This window comes from Castor canadensis, chromosome 7 (assembly GCF_047511655.1).
Source record: "Castor canadensis chromosome 7, mCasCan1.hap1v2, whole genome shotgun sequence".
In the NCBI taxonomy this organism is placed as follows: domain Eukaryota; kingdom Metazoa; phylum Chordata; class Mammalia; order Rodentia; family Castoridae; genus Castor; species Castor canadensis.
In genome coordinates, this window is record NC_133392.1 from 122,187,872 (window position 1) to 122,209,171 (window position 21,300).

Genomic DNA, 21,300 nt, shown 5'->3' on the forward strand with positions numbered 1-21,300 from the left:
TAAAAGCTTAGTAAATGATATTTTTATGGCTAGTGCTGTTAGTAAATGGGATTTGAGATAAGCACTGCTTTTTAAAGCCTTATCAAGAAGCATATTTAATATTTGTCAATTACATACCTCAATAAAACTAAAAAAGTTTTGAAACACTAATAAACTAATGGGGCTTTGTGAATTAGGGATTTATAGACTGTAGATAGTTTATTGAGTATCAAGATGCTAGGATCTGCAAGGTATCTAACAGTGTGGCTTTATCTTTTTAATGGAAATGTATTAGGTTAAAATTGTTACTGTGTGTGTGTCTCCCTTCCTTTATTCCCCCCACTCCCTCTTTATTAGGTCATTGCTGAAGCCCTTAATCAGCTAGTTCCTCAAAAAGCAAATCTTGTTCTACTGTCTGGTGCTAATGAGGGAAAATGTGACCTCAAGGAGAAGTGGTTTGGGACTCAGTATAGCATAGAAGGTAAAATGTTTTAGCAGTTGTTCTTTATTTAAGTATATCTGACTCAACCTGGGAATTCTATTTTTAATAACTTATCTGATGGTTCTTATAGGAAGAAAAGTGTAATTTTTTAAAAGTTCATTTTCAGTTGAAAATTACTTATTGCAAGACATTGTTTTTCTCCTATGTTTATACTATTAGTTAGTGAAAAAATTCTGTTGTTTTGGTATTTAGTTATAGGCACATGCCTATAACCCCAGTACTTAGGAAGCAGAGGCAGAAGGATTAAGAGTTCAAGACCATCCTGGGCTATACAGCAAGACCCTATGAAAAATATCAAAAAACAAAAGCAAAACAGATTTTGATTCAGTGGGTCTATGTGGGGCTTGAGATTCAGCTTTTTTTTTTTTTTTTTGGTGATACTGGGGCATGAATTCAGGGCCTTGTGCTTGCTAAGCTACACTCCCAGCTCAAGATCCTGCCTTTCTCACAGTATCCCAGGTGACACTGGTGCTGTTGAACCACACTTTGTATAGTGAGATTCCAGATTGCCTGGATACATCAGAAACTGTTTACCTGAAAAGGAGAATTTGTGAAAGCCAGTGGATGGTTTGTCGTTTAGAGAATTCTGAACATTGCATTGCTTGTTGTGTCAATTTGTTTTTCTTCTTTATAGATGTTGAAAACATTTGGGCTGAATCATGGAAGAGTAATTTCAAATTAAATCCAGATCTTCATCTTCCAGCTGAAAACAAGTATATAGGTCAGTAAAATAGAAATCATTATACATCATCTATCCATGTACTAATAAAATGAGCCTGTATAGTACATTGTGTTTTACAAATTACCTACCATATGTATTCATATTTTAGAATCCCAGCAGTATTCTGGGGTAGCCATTACTATTTTCTTACTTTTCCAAAAGAAAACACAAATTCTAAAAAGCAAAGTGACTTGTCCAAGAGTATTTAGTTGGTGAATGGAAAAACCAAGACTTAAACATAGATCTTAGTACTTTGAAGTTTTTGATTTTTCTTGTACATCATAGTCAATTCTTTCATAGGAAGAAGTTGTCATTATCTTTTGAGATAATGGTTTTTCAGACTGCGAGTTGTCACCCATTAGAAAGTTGTGAAGTCAATGTAATGTGTTGTGAGCTGTGAAGGCATTAAAAAATCAGTTAGAATGAAAAACAACAAATGTTCCATTGCATATAGAAAAGGTGTTTTTCAAAAACTTGTTCTAGATAAGTATGTGTATATCTGTTTACTAGTTTGCTTTTAGCAAATATATTTCTGTTAACAGTAAACAAATTTAAGGGCTGGAGGAGTGGCTCAAGAGTTAGAATGCCTGTCTAGCAACTGCAAGGCCCTGAGTTCAAACTCCAGCACCATCTACCCTTCACCCTGCCCCCCCAAAAAATTGAAAGCTAGGTCAAAGGTTTTACAGTTGTTTGTAACTGTAATTTACTGAGAACACAGTGTTTCTCTTTAATTCCACTCATACATACATATCTAAAACAATTGGAAAAAGGCACTCAAGTACATGGGCTTACATGTTCATAGCAGCACTGTGCATAGCCAAAAGATAAATAGAGAAAATTGTGGTATATACATACTTTGAATATTATTCAGTCATAAAATATTTTAAAGTGGATGAACCTTTAAAATACCATGCCATGATATGAGTCCATTTATATGAAATATCCAAAATAAGTAAATCTATACAGACAGAACACAGGTTGATGGTTCCTCAGGGATTGAGGGGAGTAGATGGGTAATGGGGAGCAGCTCCCTTAGTAGGTATGTAGTTTCCTTTTGTGGTGATAAAAATGATTTGAAAATAGATAAAAGTGATTGTTGTACCACATTGTGAGTGTATTGATGCCCCTGAATTAGTCACTTTTTAGCGGTTAATTTTAAATCGTGATTCTCATCTCAATTAGAAGAAAAAAGCTTTTTTTTTAATTAAAGAAAGTCTTCTGCATTTTGGATTGTTCAGTTTTACATATTCAACTTTAAATGTTCTCCCAACTTAGATGTTTTTAATAAGTATAGCAACTACTACTTTAATTTGCAGTTTTCTTTAAATTAGCTATTTCTCAGCTACATGTTGATAAAACAATTTGTTTTCATTGCTGAAATAACAAGTTTGGCTTTGTTTGAGTAGAACTATGTATTAACCCTTCAAATGTCCATAGGGTTCATAAAAGAAATTCTCATTCAAGAAATTCATTCATAAATTGAATTGTATAAAAATCCATCTCAAAGTTAAAATTGTTTGAGAAAGAGAATAAAGGAGAATGTGTAGAGATCAGAATCAACTCTTGGGAAATTACAGATCTTCAGAGTTCATTTAGTTTAAGGCCAAGTATATGTTGTACTCCAGTATTTGAATTTTCTGGCTTATTTTAGCCACACAGAAAACTTACTTAAGACTTCTGAAACTAGGAACTGATTGCAGGGAATTCTGTTAAAATAACTAAACAAATTATTACTTTTTTCTTTTGTTAGCCACTGACTTTACATTGAAGGCTTTTGATTGCCCAGAAACAGAATACCCTGTTAAAATTGTGAATACTCCACAAGGTTGCCTGTGGTATAAGAAAGACAACAAGTTCAAAATCCCTAAAGGTAATGTGCTATCCTCCCTAAAAGGAGTGGAATGATTAAAACAAATCTTCCTGTGTCACTTGTTTACCTCCTTTTCCTCTTCATTTTTCCTTTGAAGACTTATGTATCAAATTCACATTGTAGTCCAGTGCTGTCACTGTAGTCCATGAAGATACTCTAGTTTCTAAGATATAAAAATTCTAGTTTAGAAAGTGGTTTTAGATATTTTCTTTCAGATGAATGAAAGCAGAACCAAGAATCTGGTCACCTTAACTAGTAGGATGCATTATTTGAACATTATTTTTAAAAAGAGATGGAATAAAAATATATGAAGAAATAGATAGCATAATCAAGCATTACAAATGTAAAATCTTTCTCCATCTACCTCCCTCTGCCATTTTTGCTTTCCAGCACAAAGGAAGCATAGTGTAGAGCCAAACAGACCTTAAAAGTTCTTGTCTTTAAGAACTGTATTGCTCTTCTATTGTGTATTCTTATGCATAGCATTGAAACTTACTGAAAAAAGTTGGAGTGCTGTTGGATGCCATTTTGCCCATGTCCCATACCTCACACATAGCTACAAGTTGTGGCTCTGTGGAGGATTCTTGAGTTTGTTGAGAAGATATTTCCACAATTTTTATTTCCCTCTTGTCTCCTTTCCTCCTTTCTCCTTCCCTCCCTGGACCTCATGAGTATGAACCATGTGCTATGTCCCTAACCTGCCACAATTTTTTTTTGGAGACAGTCATTATTTAGCCCAGTCTGGCTTTGAATTTGTGTCCTCTTGTCTTGGCCTCCCAGGGTTAAGGTGTGCATCACTACACCTAATATTTTAATTTTTCTTGAATGGTTTATAAGAATTTCCAAAAATGTTACATATAGCCTCCTTAGAAAAGGGATCTGCTGGCTGTGTGTGGTGGCATATGCCTGTAATCCCAGCTACTCGAGAGGTGAAAGCAGGAGGACTGAGAGTTCAAGACAACCCTGGGCAAAGGTAGCAGTGAGACCCTGACTCAAAAATGAAGAAAAGGGCTGGGGCATGCTAAGGCCCTGAGTTCAAATCCCAGCACAACATACACACACACACATACACACAGAGTAAGAAAGTAAAAGGCTTTACTACATAGTGTTTTCTGTGAACATGGAGATTGTTCCTTTAATGTTCTTGACATGTATACCTCTGTAAATATTTTCCCCTTTAGGCACACTTTATTTGGAATGGTAAATATTACTCTTAAGAATAAAAATGTAGCCGGGTGCTGCTGGCTCACTTCTGTAATCCCAGCTTCTTGAGAAGCAGAGATCAGGAGGATACAGTTTGAAGCCAGCCCGGGAAAGCAGTTCAAGAGACCCTCTCTTGAAAAAACCCAACATAAAAAAGCACTGGTGGAGTGACTCAAGTGGTAGAGTACCTGCCTAGTAACCATGAGGCCCTGAGTTCAAACCATAGTACCGCTCAAAATAATATCATTAGAATTTAAGAACTGATAGTTTTTGTAGAGTTTAAAAAACACATGAGGTGAAAATGGATGTCTAAAATATTTAATGTATTTTTATATTTTACCTAGTCTTTTTTTTGTTTCAGCCTATATACGTTTCCATCTGATCTCACCTTTGATACAGAAGTCTGCAGCAAAGTAAGTAATTGTCCTGTTTTTTGGAGAACATACATATTTAAAATTATTGGAAAGCTGTTTTTTGTTTCAGTCTGAATCATTCCATCATTTCCTCTATCAGTACTTGAGCTGTATTGCCAATCTGTGTATTTATTCTGTACTCTGAACAATTATTTGTGTTGATACTAAACAATGTGGGGTACATAGGTTTAGGTTACCGTCTTAAAAAAAAAAAAAATCCAAGAGCTGGGATGTAACTCAGTGAAGAGTACTTGGCTAGCATGCACAAGGCTCTGGGTTCTATCCCAGCAATGGAAAAAAAAAAAAAAAAGATAAAATCTGTAATGGACAGTTAAGGGAATTACCAGAGAGAGAATTGTGAGCTCACCAAACAAAGATTTCAGTGTAGACTTTGTCTTTATCAAATGAATGTAAAGGAACAAATTATAGTTAAAGTTTGAGCGGAAGAGCCTGGCATTGTCCCTCCACATCTGGTTGTTGCAGTTTCCATTCCTTTTATTGAGCCTACATTTTCATAAATTTTTCAGCAGGTAAATGGTGGATACTTTTGCTTCATGGTTAAGACAGAATTTATGCCATCTATATAGGCATTTGGCTTGTCTGTTTTCTTCTGTCTTTTTTCCATGATTGTATCTACTGCCTTGTCTTGACTTACTAGAAAAAAAACAACGAAAATAAATGTTTTGTGGTTTATTTAGAAACAGTGTAGAAAAGATTGCTGTTATTTTTAGTTAGGAAAATCAATTTTGTATAGTTTATTTCAATCTAAATGAAATGTAACTTTTCCTAAAAAAGTGGAATTGTAGCACCCTTATGTAAAACCGTCTGATAGTGTATGCTAGTCATTGGGAAAGTGCCTTAAAATTCGGTCTTCACCATAGACCAGGTGAAGGTCTATGGTGAGGACTGGTGAAATTAACCAGGAGCTAACCCTACTCTACATTGAGGACTGACCAGTCTGTTGATCCTGTGCATAAAGACTGGTAAGGAATTTAATTATACTTTGTTCTTAGCAAATTGCTCATATATTTATATAGATAGCTGTACTGTGGGAGATCAAAAAGACTAAAATTTGCTAGAATCATAGAAAGTGATAAGGAAATGTTACTGCAGTTCTTTTTCATTGCCACTTAACTGTAAAATATAATCTTAAAGTGACAATAGTACTAAAATTTATTAATATCCACTCTAAAAAATGCATTACCAACCTCCCTTCCCTCATATTTTTAAATTTGTCAGACAGCTTAAGCCTGGAGGGTACAAAATCTTGAGATCAATTGTCTCTGGTGCACTATACATACTATTATTTTCTATGTGTACATGACATGCAAAAGATTGGGAGGCAGTGCTAAAGGTAGGACTTCTGTAATACACTTGTGAAACTGAGTCCTGAGTAAGCTATATTTACCTTTGAACCAAATTAGTATACAGTTGTACATTTTGGAGTAGAGAGTTAACACCTTACTAAAAGTGAAATTTCTTACCTAAATTGAAGCAAATCTATTTATTCGTGACTTTCTTGCCAACTGATGATGTGGTTTGTGTTTTGTACTTCTCAGTGTGGTCCTCTTTGATATCTTTGTCAATATCCTTACCCATAACCTTGCGGAACCAGCTTATGAAGCTGATGTGGCACAGCTTGAGTATAAACTTGTAGCTGGAGAGCATGGTTTAGTTATTCGAGTGAAAGGATTCAACCACAAACTACCTGTAAGTACATATACTCTGTTTTCCTCATAGGGACCCTTAAAATACCATATTTACATTTCTTGCCCTATAACACCAAGCGTAGAGGCTTGTGCCTGGGGTGCTGTACATGGAAGAAGTGTTTATTAATGTAGAGTACTGATGTAGAGTATCATGAGTTTTCCTGGCTCATGCAGCTATTCTAACTTTGACTATATAACAAGATTTATAGATTTTTTTTTCCTTTCTCATCTTTTTTTAATTTTAATTTTATCATTTTTACATTTACTCACATGTGTATACATTATTTGGGCCACCTTCCCTCTCCACCCCCCTGGATATTTTATTAATTGTGAGCAATGTATATAATAAAGCCTGTGATTTAAGTTTGATCTCACTTCTCTTTGCTGTCAGTTTCTCTGTAGCCAACACTAGTATTTAGATCTAGTTTGAACTAAACGTCTTACCCCTCAGCAATAACAATAACAAATTACAAGGACCTAGCACATTGCCTGTTATAGAGTAGAACTCAAATATTTGTGCCTTTTCTTCCTCTTGCACTTTTTCCCATCATTTCAAGTGTATGTGTCTTGTTTTCTCCTCTTAAGTTTATGAGCCTTTTCGAAACAGGGTCTTATATCATGTCAGTAATCTTTTGATAAGGAATGTGTTCCAGTGTCACTTTGTCAAAAATGATAAGCAAATGAAGAAAAGATACATGAGATGCTAGCTAAGAGAGTGGAGATCATTAAATACCAGGTAAAATAATGTATTAATGTACCCAACAACAAATTGTACATCTTGGTTTCTTAGGTAAAATATATATTAGGGTTCATACAAGAAAAATTCTAGAGGAAAGAACCTAGAGGTGTCACCCTCCATCTTGGGAGAAATCCTGGAGAAGAGTGTAACTCCCCTTTATACTCTGTGCCTCTGTCTCCCTGGGAACAAAGATTTGTTTTAGGAGGAGGTACCATGGTATGTTTTGTTTGTCTCCCTTCAAGGCCTAAATATGTAGCTTAAGATCCAAACAGATTAAAGCCTAATACAGCGTTTGTCATTTGGGAAGCATGTTTTGGAATAATCTGGAAAGCTTTATAAAAATTCAAACCATAGAAAAGCATTTGATACTCCTCATTTTTGAAGCTTACTTACTCTTAATACTAAAAATGATGTACAGAACATACATATTTATGTGTAGAAAACAAGAGATTGAGTTTTACCTATAGACTATAGATGCAAACTTCCTAAAAATTTTGAAGTTTAAATTCATTAATATAGCAAAAAGAATAATGCACCTTAACACCGAGTACCAGGAATGCAAGGGCTAATACAGTATTAGGAAGTCGATGAACATAATTTGTAACATTAATCAAAGAAGAACTGGGCGCCAGTGGTCCATGCCTATAATCCTAGCTACATAGGAGGCAAGAGAGCAGGATTTTTTGGTTTGAAGCCAGCCCCGGGCAAATAGTTCATGAGACCCCTATCTCGAAAAACCTGTCATACAAAAGGACTAGTGGAGTGGCTCAAGGTTGTAGGCCCTGAGTTCAAACCCCAGTACCACAAAAAAAAACCCCAAAAAGACACTATGTAAGTAGTGATAAATACCAAAAATTTAATAGATGACCTTTCTAATAAACAGGAATGGAGGAAAATTATTAAACACAGTAAAAACAAAGTCTTTTGGACATTTAAAAATCAGGAACAACTCAAGAATAACCCATGATCTTCTATTATCCAGCATTGTCTTAGAGGTTCTAGCTACTACAATGAAATGAAAAAATGAAATAAAAACTGCTTTTGGAAAAGGAAACTATTTTCCTTTGCAGATGATATGATTATATTTGTAGAAAACTTAACATGCTACTACAATTAAAAACGAATTTGGTATGATATGATGGGCCATGAGATCAGTGTTTGAAAACCAATTGTTTTTTTTTCCTATATTAGCATTAATCTCAGAAATGGATGGAAGTAAATACTCCACTTACATTATTGAGAAAAATAATAAATAATATAAATAATAAATAATAATAAAATGCCTAGGAATAAATAGGAAAAATATAGGACCTATCAGAAGAAAACTGTTTCTGGATAAGACAGCTTGATATAAAATTGTCTTTGCTTTCAAAATATATACATAAATATAATGTCCAACTGACTAAAGTCACATTTTGGAGTGGTGGAGATGCTGGATAAAGTTATTTTTAAGGACATTTGTAAGTAAAGAATGTTTGTGAATACCCAGTAAAATGATTTAAAAAAATATCAAGAATCATCACTCCAGCTTTGACACATGTTGAGGATTTTGGCCCCTGAAGATTCTTTGAGTCATTAGTACTTCTTTAATGTCCCCTTCAATGCCTAGTACAATTCTGAGCCTCTGGTAAAAACCAAAGAGAAAGATTTTCCCTTTCTAACAGTGCATTTCCATGCTTTGTCACTTAAAGTGCTTCTTTGTTTTCCTTTTAGCTACTATTTCAGCTCATTATTGACTACTTGGCCGAGTTCAATTCCACACCAGCTGTCTTTACAATGATAACCGAGCAGTTAAAGAAGACCTACTTTAACATCCTCATCAAGCCTGAGACTCTGGCTAAGTAGGTTGAGGGCCTAAATGTGTTTGTCTTCTTGGGGGGTAGTGTGGTGAGCAGCTGAATTAAATTGCATAACATGTCACTTCCCTGGCAACTTTTAACTATCCAGAATTCAACCAAGGTTCCAGAAGAGAGGAAGAAGGCAGATGAATAGTGTATATTCTAATACTTAAGCATTCTGCTAATAGGCAACCCCCACTTTGGCCTTCTTTCAAAGCCTGTTCTTACTTTAGTACAGGCTAATAACAGCTTAAATATAGATTCCTTTGCATGAATCAGAGAAAAGAACCCATTGAGGTACCCTCTATTAGCAGGTGGAGTCTTTGTGGGAAGGATAGAAAAGTCCCCTTTGAGCAGACAAAGCCCTTTGTCCTCATGGCTTTCAAGTCCCTTTTGACCTCCTTGCTGGGGATCTGTAAATGGTGAACAAACAATATAACCTATACACAGGCTTTGCTTTTCACAGGGTTATAATGAGCCCATAAACTAATAGAATTAGAAAGTAAGGTATAAGGGGTTAAGTGTGATCTCATGTAATAACTGATAATCTGCTCACAAGAAGTTGTATTTTGTTGGAAAGAAACATTGTATTTATTAACTTTTGATTAGCCCTGAGTATCAAATAACTCCTGAATACTCCTTTATTTATAAAGGAAATAAGTACTACCTTATTAGGGCTGGAGGTGTGACTCAAGTAGTAGAGTACCTGCCTTGTAAGTATGAAGCCCTTAGTTCAAGTCCAATACTGCAAAAACAAAAACTACTTTATTAACAGACTGCTTCTTTAAAATTCAGTAATTTTTTAAATTTATTGAAGTGTGGCAGAATAATAATACATCTCCTGTTTATTGAAGATTTATGTGGCAGATTTGTTCAAATAGTTTAATATATATTTAATTCTCACCAAAACCCTATGAATGGTAGGCGTTATTTATTGTCCTTGTTTTATAAACTATGAAGAAATTGAGTTACAGATATTAAGAACTTGCCAAGATCGAATAGCTTACTGGTGAGGGGTGGGGTGCAGTTTGGGGATGTGTCTGATTGGATCCAGATCAGTTTAGTATGATTCCGGACTAGAGCCATTACCTAGACAGCCATTGCTGTCACTGCAATAACAGCTATCCATAGTAAGTGGTCTTATCCATAGTAAGTGGTCTTCAGTAATTAATAAGATGTTACTGAGGTTTCAAACCAAAATAATAATAATTTTAAATTGGTATATGACTGGATAAATTTGACTTATCTGGCAACTTACATTATTTTACCAAAGCAGGTGAGTGCATTGTTGTACTGGTAAGTATAAATCTGTTTAAAAGTTAGTGCATACAATTTGAAATGCCTTTTGATAGTTATGATGACATTGTTTCTCCATCTTAAGTTGTGATAGGAATTATCTCTCTTTAGAAACACATAATTTACAGAAACTTAACCAAGTGTTTCTTGTGACAAAATTTTGTTGTTTTTAATTTTATTTTCCACCTGCCCTTTATATAGAGATGTGCGGCTTTTAATCCTGGAATATGCCCGTTGGTCTATGATTGACAAGTACCGGGCTTTGATGGATGGCCTTTCCCTTGAGTCTCTGCTGAGTTTTGTCAAAGAGTTCAAATCCCAACTCTTTGTTGAGGGCCTAGTGCAAGGGAATGTCACAAGCACGGTGAGTGTGAGGTGCTCTGGGAGTGTGTGCTGGGCCTGAATTCGGTTGTGGACTCTGGAATTACATTAGTTCCTCCCTAAAGGGGAAGCTTTGGTTTTTGCAGGCCAGCATTATCATATACTGATTAGGAATTATATACGGATTAGGAGGGCTCCTGACTCTGATCCTGGGCAACTTTCTTTTTAGGAAGAAGACTGTTTATGACTTTGAGTGAAATAGGGTTGGCATATTTGTGCTTTTGGTTAAGTATGGTGAAGATTGTATATGGAAACCATAAATACTTTAGAGATTAGTGGGAGGAAGGATGGTAAGGGTTGTATACATAATACATACATATAGCCAGAACCTGTATGTCAAGCTTTGTCAAGCTAAGGGGAAATGAAATGATTCCACTTATATGAGATATCTAAAATAGTCAGATTCACAGAAACAAAGTAGAATGGTAGTTTCCAAGGGCTGTTGGGGATTGGTGGGGGGTAGGGAATGGGAGGAAGAAAGGATTTGTTAATGGTTATAGAATATTGGTTTTACAAGATGAAAAAATTCTGGAAAATTATTTCAATACAGTGCAATAAAGTGCACATTACTGAATGTGCACTTTAAAAATGGTTATGATTATAAACTTTGTTATATGAAAATGAAGCCTAAGAGAGCCAAATAAATGAAAAAATACTTAGGAACTCGCTAATTTTATGTGCAGGTGAGGGAAAAGGGGAGTCTGTGATGCTGCTCCCATTTCTTACTAGAGCTAGTGGTTTAGTAGAGGAACAGGAACAGTGGCAGGACTGAGAGTATATGAGGTTGTTCTGATATATGCTGAGTTGGATGTATCTTGGGAACCTTGTAACTAACTGACTGAAGGCTCTTCCAGGTAAGAGTGCTTATTTGGGACTAAGTTATTCTACATTTGACCGTCTTCCTCCACGGCTTCCCAATTTCTCAGGACTGACCCTTTGATGGAATATGTAAATGGTTATTCTTGGAACTATGGCTGTTATCCTTCCCTTGATTTTTGTCCTACCCACAAAAAGAACTTTCAAAGCCTCAAACTCATAGCTAGAAGAATAGAATAGCTGCCTGTGTCTCTGAGCACAGTGGGAATACCAGGCAGGGCTATGACTGACTTAGTGCTGATGATTCAGTACTGTAAATTGCCCTCAAGAGAAATCATTCCAGCGATGATCTTATCCCTGTACTTATCCTCAATTTATAGATAAGAAAACAGAAGTCTTGAGAGAGGAAGAGAATGTATTCACTTAGTTTATGTGCTATTTTATTGCTTACTCCATCCAGGGTCTGTGTCAGTGGGCCCACATTTATAAAGTATAGTCAGAGTTGTCATAGATGCCATGGCTTAGTTGGATAAGCTGACACTGCACAAGTAAGTTTGATTTGGGGGTGGGGAGAGTGTTTCAGTATAAACAGTGCCAAGGAGCAGTTTGAGTCACATAATATTTGTTAAACATAAAATAGGTATTGAATCAGTGAATGATGAGCCTGAGCAATGAATGACTTGTCCAGCATTTAGATAACAGACTGTATCTGCCAGAGTGCCCCAAGAAATTAGAAAATCAGTCTTACTTGGTTCCAGGTGAAATTAATGTCAGGAGGGACTAATGTAGTTGTTTTCTTCTTTTTTTTTTTATCTCTTAGGAATCTATGGATTTCCTGAAGTATGTTGTCGAGTAAGTATTGGTTTGTGTTTTCTCTTTGAGGGGTTATAAAGAGGCATTAAGCCACAAACCAGTTAGTTGTTATTAAATGCACATATAAGTTAGTAAGGTTGATTTCCTTGTGGTTGATTTTGTCGAGGCTGATGTAAACAAAGTAATTCAGAATGGACTGTGGAAAGCCTGGATGCCTCTTCTTGGGTGGGGATAAAGAGAATAAAGTATTGCCTCAATGACATGCTGATTCTTTTGCAGCAAACTGAACTTCATGCCCCTGGAGCAGGAAATGCCTGTGCAATTCCAGGTGGTAGAGTTGCCCAGTGGCCACCATTTGTGTAAAGTGAAAGCTCTGAACAAAGGTGATGCCAACTCTGAAGTCACTGTGTACTACCAGGTCAGTTAGCCCCATTGTTCGCCATCTTCATGGCAAACTTTAGGACACTATAGCCTGGTGAAAGTGTCCAAAATACCTAGAAATGAGTTGACCTTGTGACTTTCAAGGCCCTTTTGTTGTTACCTCTGTAGTTTTAAGTTTGGGGCCATTTGTCCTCTTGAAGCATTTGCATTTAAAAATTGCTTGTCAGTAAAATGGATCTTTTTTCAATTACAGTTTATTCATGAACTAACCAGTCATGTATATGAGTAGGTACTATAATGAGTATGATGGAAATCCCTATGTATTCCCCTGACAAAATCCCAAACAGCAAGAAGATATTTGTTAAAAGTACAGTTTTAAAAGAGAGAAGTATAACCTAGCAAAGTAATCAGTATACAGCAAGCATTGACTACCAGAGCCATAAAGGTTTTAAAGCACCTGAGAAAACTTATTATCTCTATTTTATGGACGATAAATCCAAGATTCAGATTACCTCAAATTTAATCCTTTCAGATTCTGTGTTACTCTGGAGGGGAGAGGTGGATAAGGAAGTGCTTTACAGTAGTCTGTATTGGCTCATAGCCTGCTTTAGCCTATGGTTAGTCCCATTCACTTCTAGTCTCTGAGAACCTTCTCTAAACCTATGCTTGTCCATCCTGATCCCCTGACTTCCCATTGCTGCATGAGTTCAGAAGTATGTATGAGTAAATCACTTCCCTATTAGGCCTTATGAAGACCCCTGGTTTGGGATTTGGGTGGTTTGGCCTTGTTAACTATTTTGTCCTTGTGTTTCTGGCCCTGTGCGAGTCTTACCCTGACATTGTCCTGGTCTGATTGCAGAAGTAAATTCACCTCCCTGATGGCATAGTCATGTCTCTTTAGGGAAGGTTAGTCTTACCCCAGTCTTCCCAATGAGTCCTTTGATTCAAGAGCCACAGTGGTTCTGGAGCTACATTGGTTCATTTTGGTCTCTACCTAGAGGCTCTGTTTCTCTGTAGAGTCTGTCTTACTGGCTGTAGTTTTCTGACCTGTCATCTTCCTAGGTTCTATTAGGTCCCAAGCTCCATAAATGGTACATCCTGGCTCTGGTCAGTCCTGTACCTCTAACTGCTCAAAACCCAGAGACAAGTATTTCTCCCAAGTTCCAAGCAAGATTTCATCATCATGAGACTGTCTGGAGATGCTGTCCTTCAGTCACCTCTTAACATTAACTTCTCATACAAACTGCTTCCTTTAGGAAACCATTTCCCTTCTAACAGCATTTTGAATGGAAATTGATAGGAAATTTTGACTGGTCACTCTTATAGAGGGATGTACAAGTCTCAGCACTGACTAATCACGGTTTATAGGGCACAGAGGCTCTATCCTCTTCCTCTGGTGAAGTGGGTTGAGAAATGAGTCAGAGGATCCTGCAGCCTGACTCCGTGATGCACTAACAAGAACATTCTTGTGTATTGGCCTCCCACCTTCTTTCATTCTTATTTTGCTATTCACACAGCTAGGATGAGGTGCCCCAGTGTGGTTTCTGCTTCTTGGGTATTTTTTATATCAACTGGTTTGCATCCCTGTGTGTACTTGTAGAAGCTATTTATTTTTTTTCTTCATTTGAGGAATAACCCCCCACATATCCTTCATGATCCCCAAATATTTCCTGCTGTCCTCCCTTGATCTATAAATATTTGATTTTAGAATGTGTCTTGTAGGTTCTCTGGGTTCTTCAGGCAGGAGCTAGCAGGCTAGGTATTATTGGACTCACCTCTATGACTACATGCAGTTCTGTCCTAGTACTAGGAGAACAAGTGACCTAACATGATTCCTGTTCTCACAGACCTTCAGGCTAGTGGGAAGGCAGATATGTAAACAAGATTATTGAAGTATGAGTAACTCTTTTTTGGTGAAGAGGAGAGGGGACAGTATCTAAATAAGTAGTTGCCAAGAATAGCTAGGTAATTAAAAAGCCCTATAGCCATTGGTTATTCACTTGGTCTGATCACTTTCTCCTTTCAGTCGGGTACCAGAAGTCTAAGAGAATACACTCTTATGGAGCTGCTTGTGGTAAGTGCATGAAGGAGAGTTGAGTAGTTCAGGAGCTCCTGCCCCACTGAGGCCCAGCCTTTCTGCCTGGGGGCTGGAGTCTTGGGGTGGTCAGAGATTTTTGATTGGAAGGTGAGATGGTATTGAATATTCTCACCAATAGACAAAAGCCTGGGTCATTTAAAACGTCCTAAGGGAGGCCAGACTTTGAAGGTATGTAGGGTACTTTGGGGACAAGAAATATTTTTCTGGGAGTTGATGGCCATATTGATGGGTATTACGTTGAATTACAGATGCATATGGAAGAGCCTTGTTTTGACTTCCTTCGAACCAAGCAGACCCTTGGGTAAGTCTGCTGGTGAGGGCACTGAGCTCAAACAAGGATAATGGGACTTATTTTGCACGCTGAGGTTTTATCAGATACCCTGATTTAGCAGCCTGTATAATCTCTTTGGTCCTTCCACGCATAGTGTAATTTTCTAGAATTTGAATTTTGGACTACATGGGTTTTCAGTTGGTCAGATTTCAGGATAAGCAAGAAAAAAGCTAGCTTGACCCCAGTTCAGCAGTGTTGGACAGACACCTTGACCTTAAGGTTGAAGTAGCTGCACATACCCTTATGGTCCTCTGAGGACCTCTAGATCTAGCAAGGATAGGATAGGTAGAAACCTTACTCCTTTGTATCTTATGCCTATGAGGGCAGGACCTAGGTGACCACATGAACTCATGTAATTTCTTATTCTGGCTGTAGGTACCATGTCTACCCAACCTGTAGGAATACATCTGGAATTCTAGGATTCTCTGTCACTGTGGGGACTCAGGCAACCAAATACAAGTGAGTAAGGGAAGGGAGTAAAGTGGGCCCAACCTTCTTGTTCTGGACATTGAAGAGTGTGGGTTTAGGCAACTAACTAAGCAAGGGTTCCAATAGTTGCTAGGAGTTGGGGAATACTAGATGGCCTGATCAAGGGTTCCACTGGTCCATAGGAATTGGCTTAAGTCCTGTGATCATTCTTTTGGGTTTGCTAGTGTTTTCTCTTCAGGGAGACCAGAGGGCAGGAAAAGGAAGGCTGCCTGACTTGGCATTCAGGCTGGAAATGAGGTGTAAAGCCTTGATTTGGAATGGCCACACTTAGGTGTGATTCCCAAGAAATTGGGTTGCAGGTTGTGGGTAAGGGTTCTCCCCTCTCCTGATTTAGGGTGGAGTATTGAAGCCTTGGAAAACATTTCAGCCTTTTCTCTAGAAATATGCCTTAGTCTTAGTTCCTTCAACTTCTTCCCGAGACCAAGTCTCTGATAACTTTTCATTCAATATATCTTGTTTCAGCTCTGAAGTTGTTGATAAGAAGATAGAAGAGTTTCTTTCCAGCTTTGAGGAGAAGATTGAGAACCTCACTGAAGATGCGTTCAACACTCAGGTAACTGAGTGAACCAGCCTGATCTTTTGGCTTTTATGATAAGCCTTTAAGAGATCCAGACACCAGTCTTCACAGTGCTTATGTGCTGGTCAGTTTTTGAACTTGTAGCCCTACTTTAATCTGACCTTGTCTCCCTAGCTTCCTTCCTTCTCACCATGCTGGCAGGTCCATCACAAGTTAGGTTTGTTTTGGGGGAACTGGTAAGATACCATGTCTGAGTATGCCTCTTTTTGGTGGGAATAGGTCACAGCTCTGATCAAGCTGAAAGAGTGCGAGGATACCCACCTTGGGGAGGAGGTGGACAGGAACTGGAATGAAGTGGTGACACAGCAGTATCTCTTTGACCGCCTTGCCCATGAGGTAATGATTTTCAGAACAAGACAGCCCTGATGGACTGGTGAGGGTGCCTGATTTTATATATGAGTTCTGGGTCCAGAAATACCAGTGTTACATGGAAGAGAAACTTAGGACACCCATCTTGGCTTGGTTACTTGCCTGTTTTGAGTTTCAGATTTCTCTCTCTAGTACATTAGCTGGCTATGAATAGGATGGTAAAAATTAAACCTCCCTCACCACCAGTTTCAATCAGAGCAGCTACATTTGTGTTGTGTATTGAGTATCACAGTAAGATTTTATGAAGAAAAAAAGAGTTCTGCTGAAGATAACTGAGATGCTGTGTCTTCATGAAGATGCAATTTCTCCTATAGATTTTAATGGTTACAAGGACAGGTCTTTTGACAACTTCCAGCTTATAGTAGTAAAACCTACAAAAGAGCTTTGGTTCTGCAATCCAGTACTACCTCTGATATATAACCCTCTGTCTGGCATTACCAAAGGATATTGCCAGAGGCTTCTACGTCATTCCACTTACAAGTTCACCTATTTCAATAGTACACTAGAGACTTGGGTTTCTGGCTCAGGGAATGGTATTTGAGTATAAGAGCTGTTTTGCTTCTGCTAATGTAGATCAAGGCTATGAAATAACAGAGGTGTGGCACTGAGGTTCATCTTTATCCTTTTCTGGAAAGATGGGGGCAAACTAAGTCTGTTAGGCAGGCTTAAGATCTGCCTGGGGGGTTATGTTTAAGAAAAATGATCTGTTTTCTTACACATATTTCTTTCCTATCTTCTCTTCCTCTGTAAGATTGAAGCACTGAAGTCATTCTCAAAATCGGACCTGGTCAACTGGTTCAAGGCACATAGAGGACCAGGAAGTAAAATGCTTAGCGTTCATGTGAGTATGGTTAACTATAGTTCTATCATTTACTGAGTTTGAGTTGTTAGCACAGATTCTAAATAAGTCTTTTGGCCTCTTTCAGGTTGTTGGATATGGGAAGTACGAACTGGAAGAGGATGGCACCCCTTCTGGTGAGGATTCCAACTCTTGTGAAGGGATGCAGCTAGCCTACCTGCCACCCTCTCCTCTCCTGGCAGATTCCACCATCCCCATTAATGATATCAGGGCTTTCACATCAACACTCAGCCTTCTCCCCTACCATAAAATAGTCAAATAAACTGCAGTCTCATTGGCCTGAAGCAATGTGTATTTAAAGATGTGTTTGTATTTTATGGAGTGAGTTACACTACTACTGCCCTAGGGCTTTTATTGACGTAGGGCTTTCACTGAATTTTTGCACTGGTATCATAGAATTTACTTTGTATCCCTCCTCTATTAAGACTAACAAACCCAGGGGTATTGCAGTGGCTGGCAAAGAGAAATTAGTTGGGTGGGCCAAGTATGATCCCAAACACATAATGCAGCAGTTGGGAAGCCCTGGCCTGCATCCTCTCAGGAAATTTCAGTTCTTGAGAGCCCATATGTAACCAATTTGTTACTAGTACCTAAATGCTAGGTACCTGTTTTTTTAAGTGTATTTTTAAATAAAGATAGTTCTGTATTTCCCTTCAGAATAAGCCAGCTGTTGCCTGTGACATTCTTTGTATGTTTTGTTTTAGTGTGGAGTGGGGATCTTTTCTCAAGCCCTTTTGGATGAAAAATGAGGGTCACCTTACTTGAAGAATAGCATGGTGAGGGCTAAAGACAAAGTAAAGGAGGGATGAGGAAAAGGCTGGAACACTTGTTATTTTAAGAGTCCCTGCTCCTGTAGTCAAGGTTACCAAATAATTGGCTTCCAAGTTTAACCATAAAGAAGATAAAAAAAAAGCACATATTTAAAAACGTTGGAAAAATTACTTTATGAAGCCTTAAGAAGCACTGAGTATATAACTGTAATCCAGGTTTAGATACAATTTAATAGTGGTTCAATTCCAAAATAAGTTATTGTAAGTGAAACCATGAACTTTCCTAACACTTGATTTTAATACACTGCTCTAATTTTCTGAAACAATTCTGAGGAACCATTATTTACAAGAGATGGGAGTATTTATGAAAAATTTGTCATCAGGTTTATATGTGTGTGTATATATATATGTATGTGTGTGTGTATGTATATATGTATGTATGTATGTCTATATACGTATATATGTATAGAACCCAAGATTATATGAACAGAGGCTGTATATCTTGACAGCAGAACTAGAGTGCAGAGTATGAGTCTTGGGTTTATAAATGCTTTTTAAAGCATGGGGTTTGGAAAAAAAATGTCTTGTTTCAAAACCTAAAGGTTTTCTCAGGACTGAAGTCAAAACTGTAACTGCCACAGAGGAAAAAAGGGAAGCTTTTCCCGCTTTAATTGTTCATCTACACCGGAAAGTCCAGTATCCCTGAGATAGGAACCACTGCAATAAGAAGGGAGTGATAGGTTCTCCTGAAGGAAGATTGATTGTTGCTTAATTATGGCTACTGCCCCGGTCATCAGGTGTAAACTGCAGTTTCCCAACCTAATGCTTCACAGCACCAAGACGTTTTAGTAATGGTTCATCATAAACCCAGCATTCTCCATCTTCATGGAATAACTGTAAGAGAAAGAGAGAATTCAATGTAAGCTTCCTTTGTACTTTTTGTTTGTTAGCAGTACTAAGGTTTGAATTCAGCTTTGTGCTTGCTAGCCAGGTGCTCTACTGCTTGAGCCACAACTCCAGTCTTCTTTGTACCTTTCTTTTAAAATTATTATTTCATGTCTTCTCCCTGCCCACTGGATGAAATGAGTCTCAGACAGGGACCAGGGAACATCTTATTCATAAATAGTGTTTGCCCACTTCACTTCTTCAATATTTGCTGAGATGAGTTACTGCTCAAGGTACAGGGGGAACTGAAGGAGGTGGGGGCTTACCCTTGTCTCCCACTGAATTTCCTTCTCCTTCCTTTCTCGGGCTTCTGCTCTTTGTCTTTCTTCAAGTCTGTGCTTTGCTTCAGTTGCTGCATCAATGTCTCTGATTTTTAAATTGAAAGTAACATCCTTCCAAAGGCTTAAAAAAAGAGAGAGCAAGAGGAGCTGGCAATCTTGAGAGTGAAACCGTAAGGCCAGCTCTGAATACAGCATAACAAGTATAAATCAAATAGTTTTCAAGTGCTGTACCTCACAGATTAAATCTCCTTAAAGCTCACAACAGGACACTGAACTGAGTTTAAAAAAAAAAAAAAAAAGAGAGAAATGGGCCCGAAGTGCCCCCTGCCAGTTGTCAATGAAAATGAGGGCCTGGCACATGACTCATGCCTGTAATCCTAGCTACATGGAAGGCAGAGACTGGGAGATCATGGTTGGAGGTCAGCCTGGGTAAAAAGTTCATGAGATCCCCATATCAACCAATTTTGGTGCATACCTGTCATCCCAGTGCAAACAGGAGGATCATGATACAGGCAGGCCTGGGCATAAAAGTGAGATCCTACTTGAAAAATAACGAAGCAAAAAAAGGACTGGGTATGTGGATCAAGTGGTAGAGCACCTGCCTGTAAAGCCCAAAGCCCTGAGTTCACACTCCAATGCCACCAAAAAAAAAAAAAAAAAAAGAATAAGCAGCTTGTTAACAATAAGGGACAAGAAAGAACAGCGGGAGCTGAGATCAAAAGTCTACTTTTGGCTCTACCTCTAACTTTCTACACAACTTTGGGGAGTCTACTTACCTCTCTAGAATCTGAGTGCCCTTTACCATAAACTAAAAGGATTATATCAAAGGAGCTGAGAAGTTCCCCTTCAGAAAAACACCCTTAGATTAAAAATGTGATCTAAGTGGATCAAGAGGTCAACTGCAAGCTTTCTCTCAAGGCTGTATTATTCCCACTGTATGATGGGAGGTGAAGAGGTTAGCAAACTTAGCTGCGGTTACAAAGCTTGTAAGTGCTGGTACTAACAAAGGAACCTAGGTATTTGAGCTTAGCCTACAGTGAGTTTCTCTTGATATTTTTATGTTCCAAAACCAGCCTAGGCAGCAGGGTAAACACTGTTTAGTGCAACTGTTCTAGTTTTATGTCCTTACCGGCGAGATTCGTACTCATTCTGATCTTCCAACTTCCTCACTTTCTTTTTGATTATAGGCAACTTCTTGGTATCTACAAAGACTGTATTTTCCTACAAAACAAAGATAGAGGGATGATTATTCAACTTTTTATTGGAGAAAAAGGCAGCCCTTCCCAGAAGACTTGGACAGATAAATCCCATATATCTTAATGATACAATAAGTTATATCTACAGCCTTAAGCCTAAAATGGTAATAGCTGTGTGTCCAGAGGCTCAAGTGAACAGGTATTTTCAATAAGGATACATGCTAAGGATATAATCTCTTGAGGAGCCAGATCTCTAGCAACCAGTCCTCATGTTAAGCAGCCTGTGTGAAGATGTGCCTTTTATACTGCAAATATTCTCTCCAAAGCACAGTTTACTGGTTCTTCCTATTATTCTCATACTACCTTTCTTTCCTGGTTTAAGACTACCCTCATGGGTAGAGGTGCCATATAGAGGACAGATTTTTTTTTTTTTTTGGTGGCAATACTAGGGCTTGAACTCAGGCCCTCTACCACTTGAGCCACGCCTCCAGCCTTTTTTGCATTGGGTATATTCGAGATACGGTCTCAAACTATTTGCCTAGGTTTGCTTCAAACCACGATCCTCCTGATTTCTGTCTCCTGAGGAGCTAGGATTATAGGCATGAGCCACTGGCATCAAGCAGGACTATCTTACTTATTCTTATATCCCTAGTTTAAGGCAATCAATAAATCTTATTGATCTTAAAGTATGAGTACGTACAAATACACACACACATTAGTTTTA

General features: G+C 37.9%; 2 protein-coding genes across 14 annotated transcripts in view; one reads left to right on the top strand and one right to left on the bottom strand.

Annotated features, from left to right (window-relative positions):
- The window catches only part of Nrdc (nardilysin convertase), an 85,354-nt gene extending 67,686 nt beyond the window's left edge, over positions 1–17,668 (top strand). For all 5 annotated transcript variants that reach the window (XM_074080142.1, XM_074080143.1, XM_074080144.1 and 2 more), the window contains 16 exons: positions 337–460; positions 1,116–1,202; positions 2,953–3,072; positions 4,637–4,688; positions 6,248–6,398; positions 8,850–8,977; positions 10,472–10,634; positions 12,288–12,319; positions 12,560–12,698; positions 14,688–14,735; positions 15,008–15,060; positions 15,466–15,549; positions 16,042–16,132; positions 16,376–16,492; positions 17,277–17,366; positions 17,452–17,668. In XM_074080142.1, coding sequence (XP_073936243.1) covers positions 337–460; positions 1,116–1,202; positions 2,953–3,072; positions 4,637–4,688; positions 6,248–6,398; positions 8,850–8,977; positions 10,472–10,634; positions 12,288–12,319; positions 12,560–12,698; positions 14,688–14,735; positions 15,008–15,060; positions 15,466–15,549; positions 16,042–16,132; positions 16,376–16,492; positions 17,277–17,366; positions 17,452–17,646 — 1,674 coding nt within the window. In that variant the 3' untranslated portion in view covers positions 17,647–17,668. The remainder of the gene's footprint in view (positions 1–336; positions 461–1,115; positions 1,203–2,952; positions 3,073–4,636; positions 4,689–6,247; positions 6,399–8,849; positions 8,978–10,471; positions 10,635–12,287; positions 12,320–12,559; positions 12,699–14,687; positions 14,736–15,007; positions 15,061–15,465; positions 15,550–16,041; positions 16,133–16,375; positions 16,493–17,276; positions 17,367–17,451) is intronic.
- Positions 17,669–18,303: 635 nt separating this feature from the next.
- Osbpl9 (oxysterol binding protein like 9) overlaps positions 18,304–21,300 on the bottom strand; it is a 152,017-nt gene continuing 149,020 nt past the window's right edge. For 8 of the 9 annotated variants that reach the window (XM_074080152.1, XM_074080150.1, XM_074080149.1 and 5 more), the window contains 3 exons: positions 20,510–20,601; positions 19,366–19,501; positions 18,304–19,048 (listed from right to left, as the gene is read on the bottom strand). In XM_074080152.1, the coding sequence (XP_073936253.1) occupies positions 18,974–19,048; positions 19,366–19,501; positions 20,510–20,601 (303 nt within the window). In that variant the 3' untranslated portion in view covers positions 18,304–18,973. The remainder of the gene's footprint in view (positions 19,049–19,365; positions 19,502–20,509; positions 20,602–21,300) is intronic. The other variant, XM_074080154.1, reaches the window with a different exon arrangement.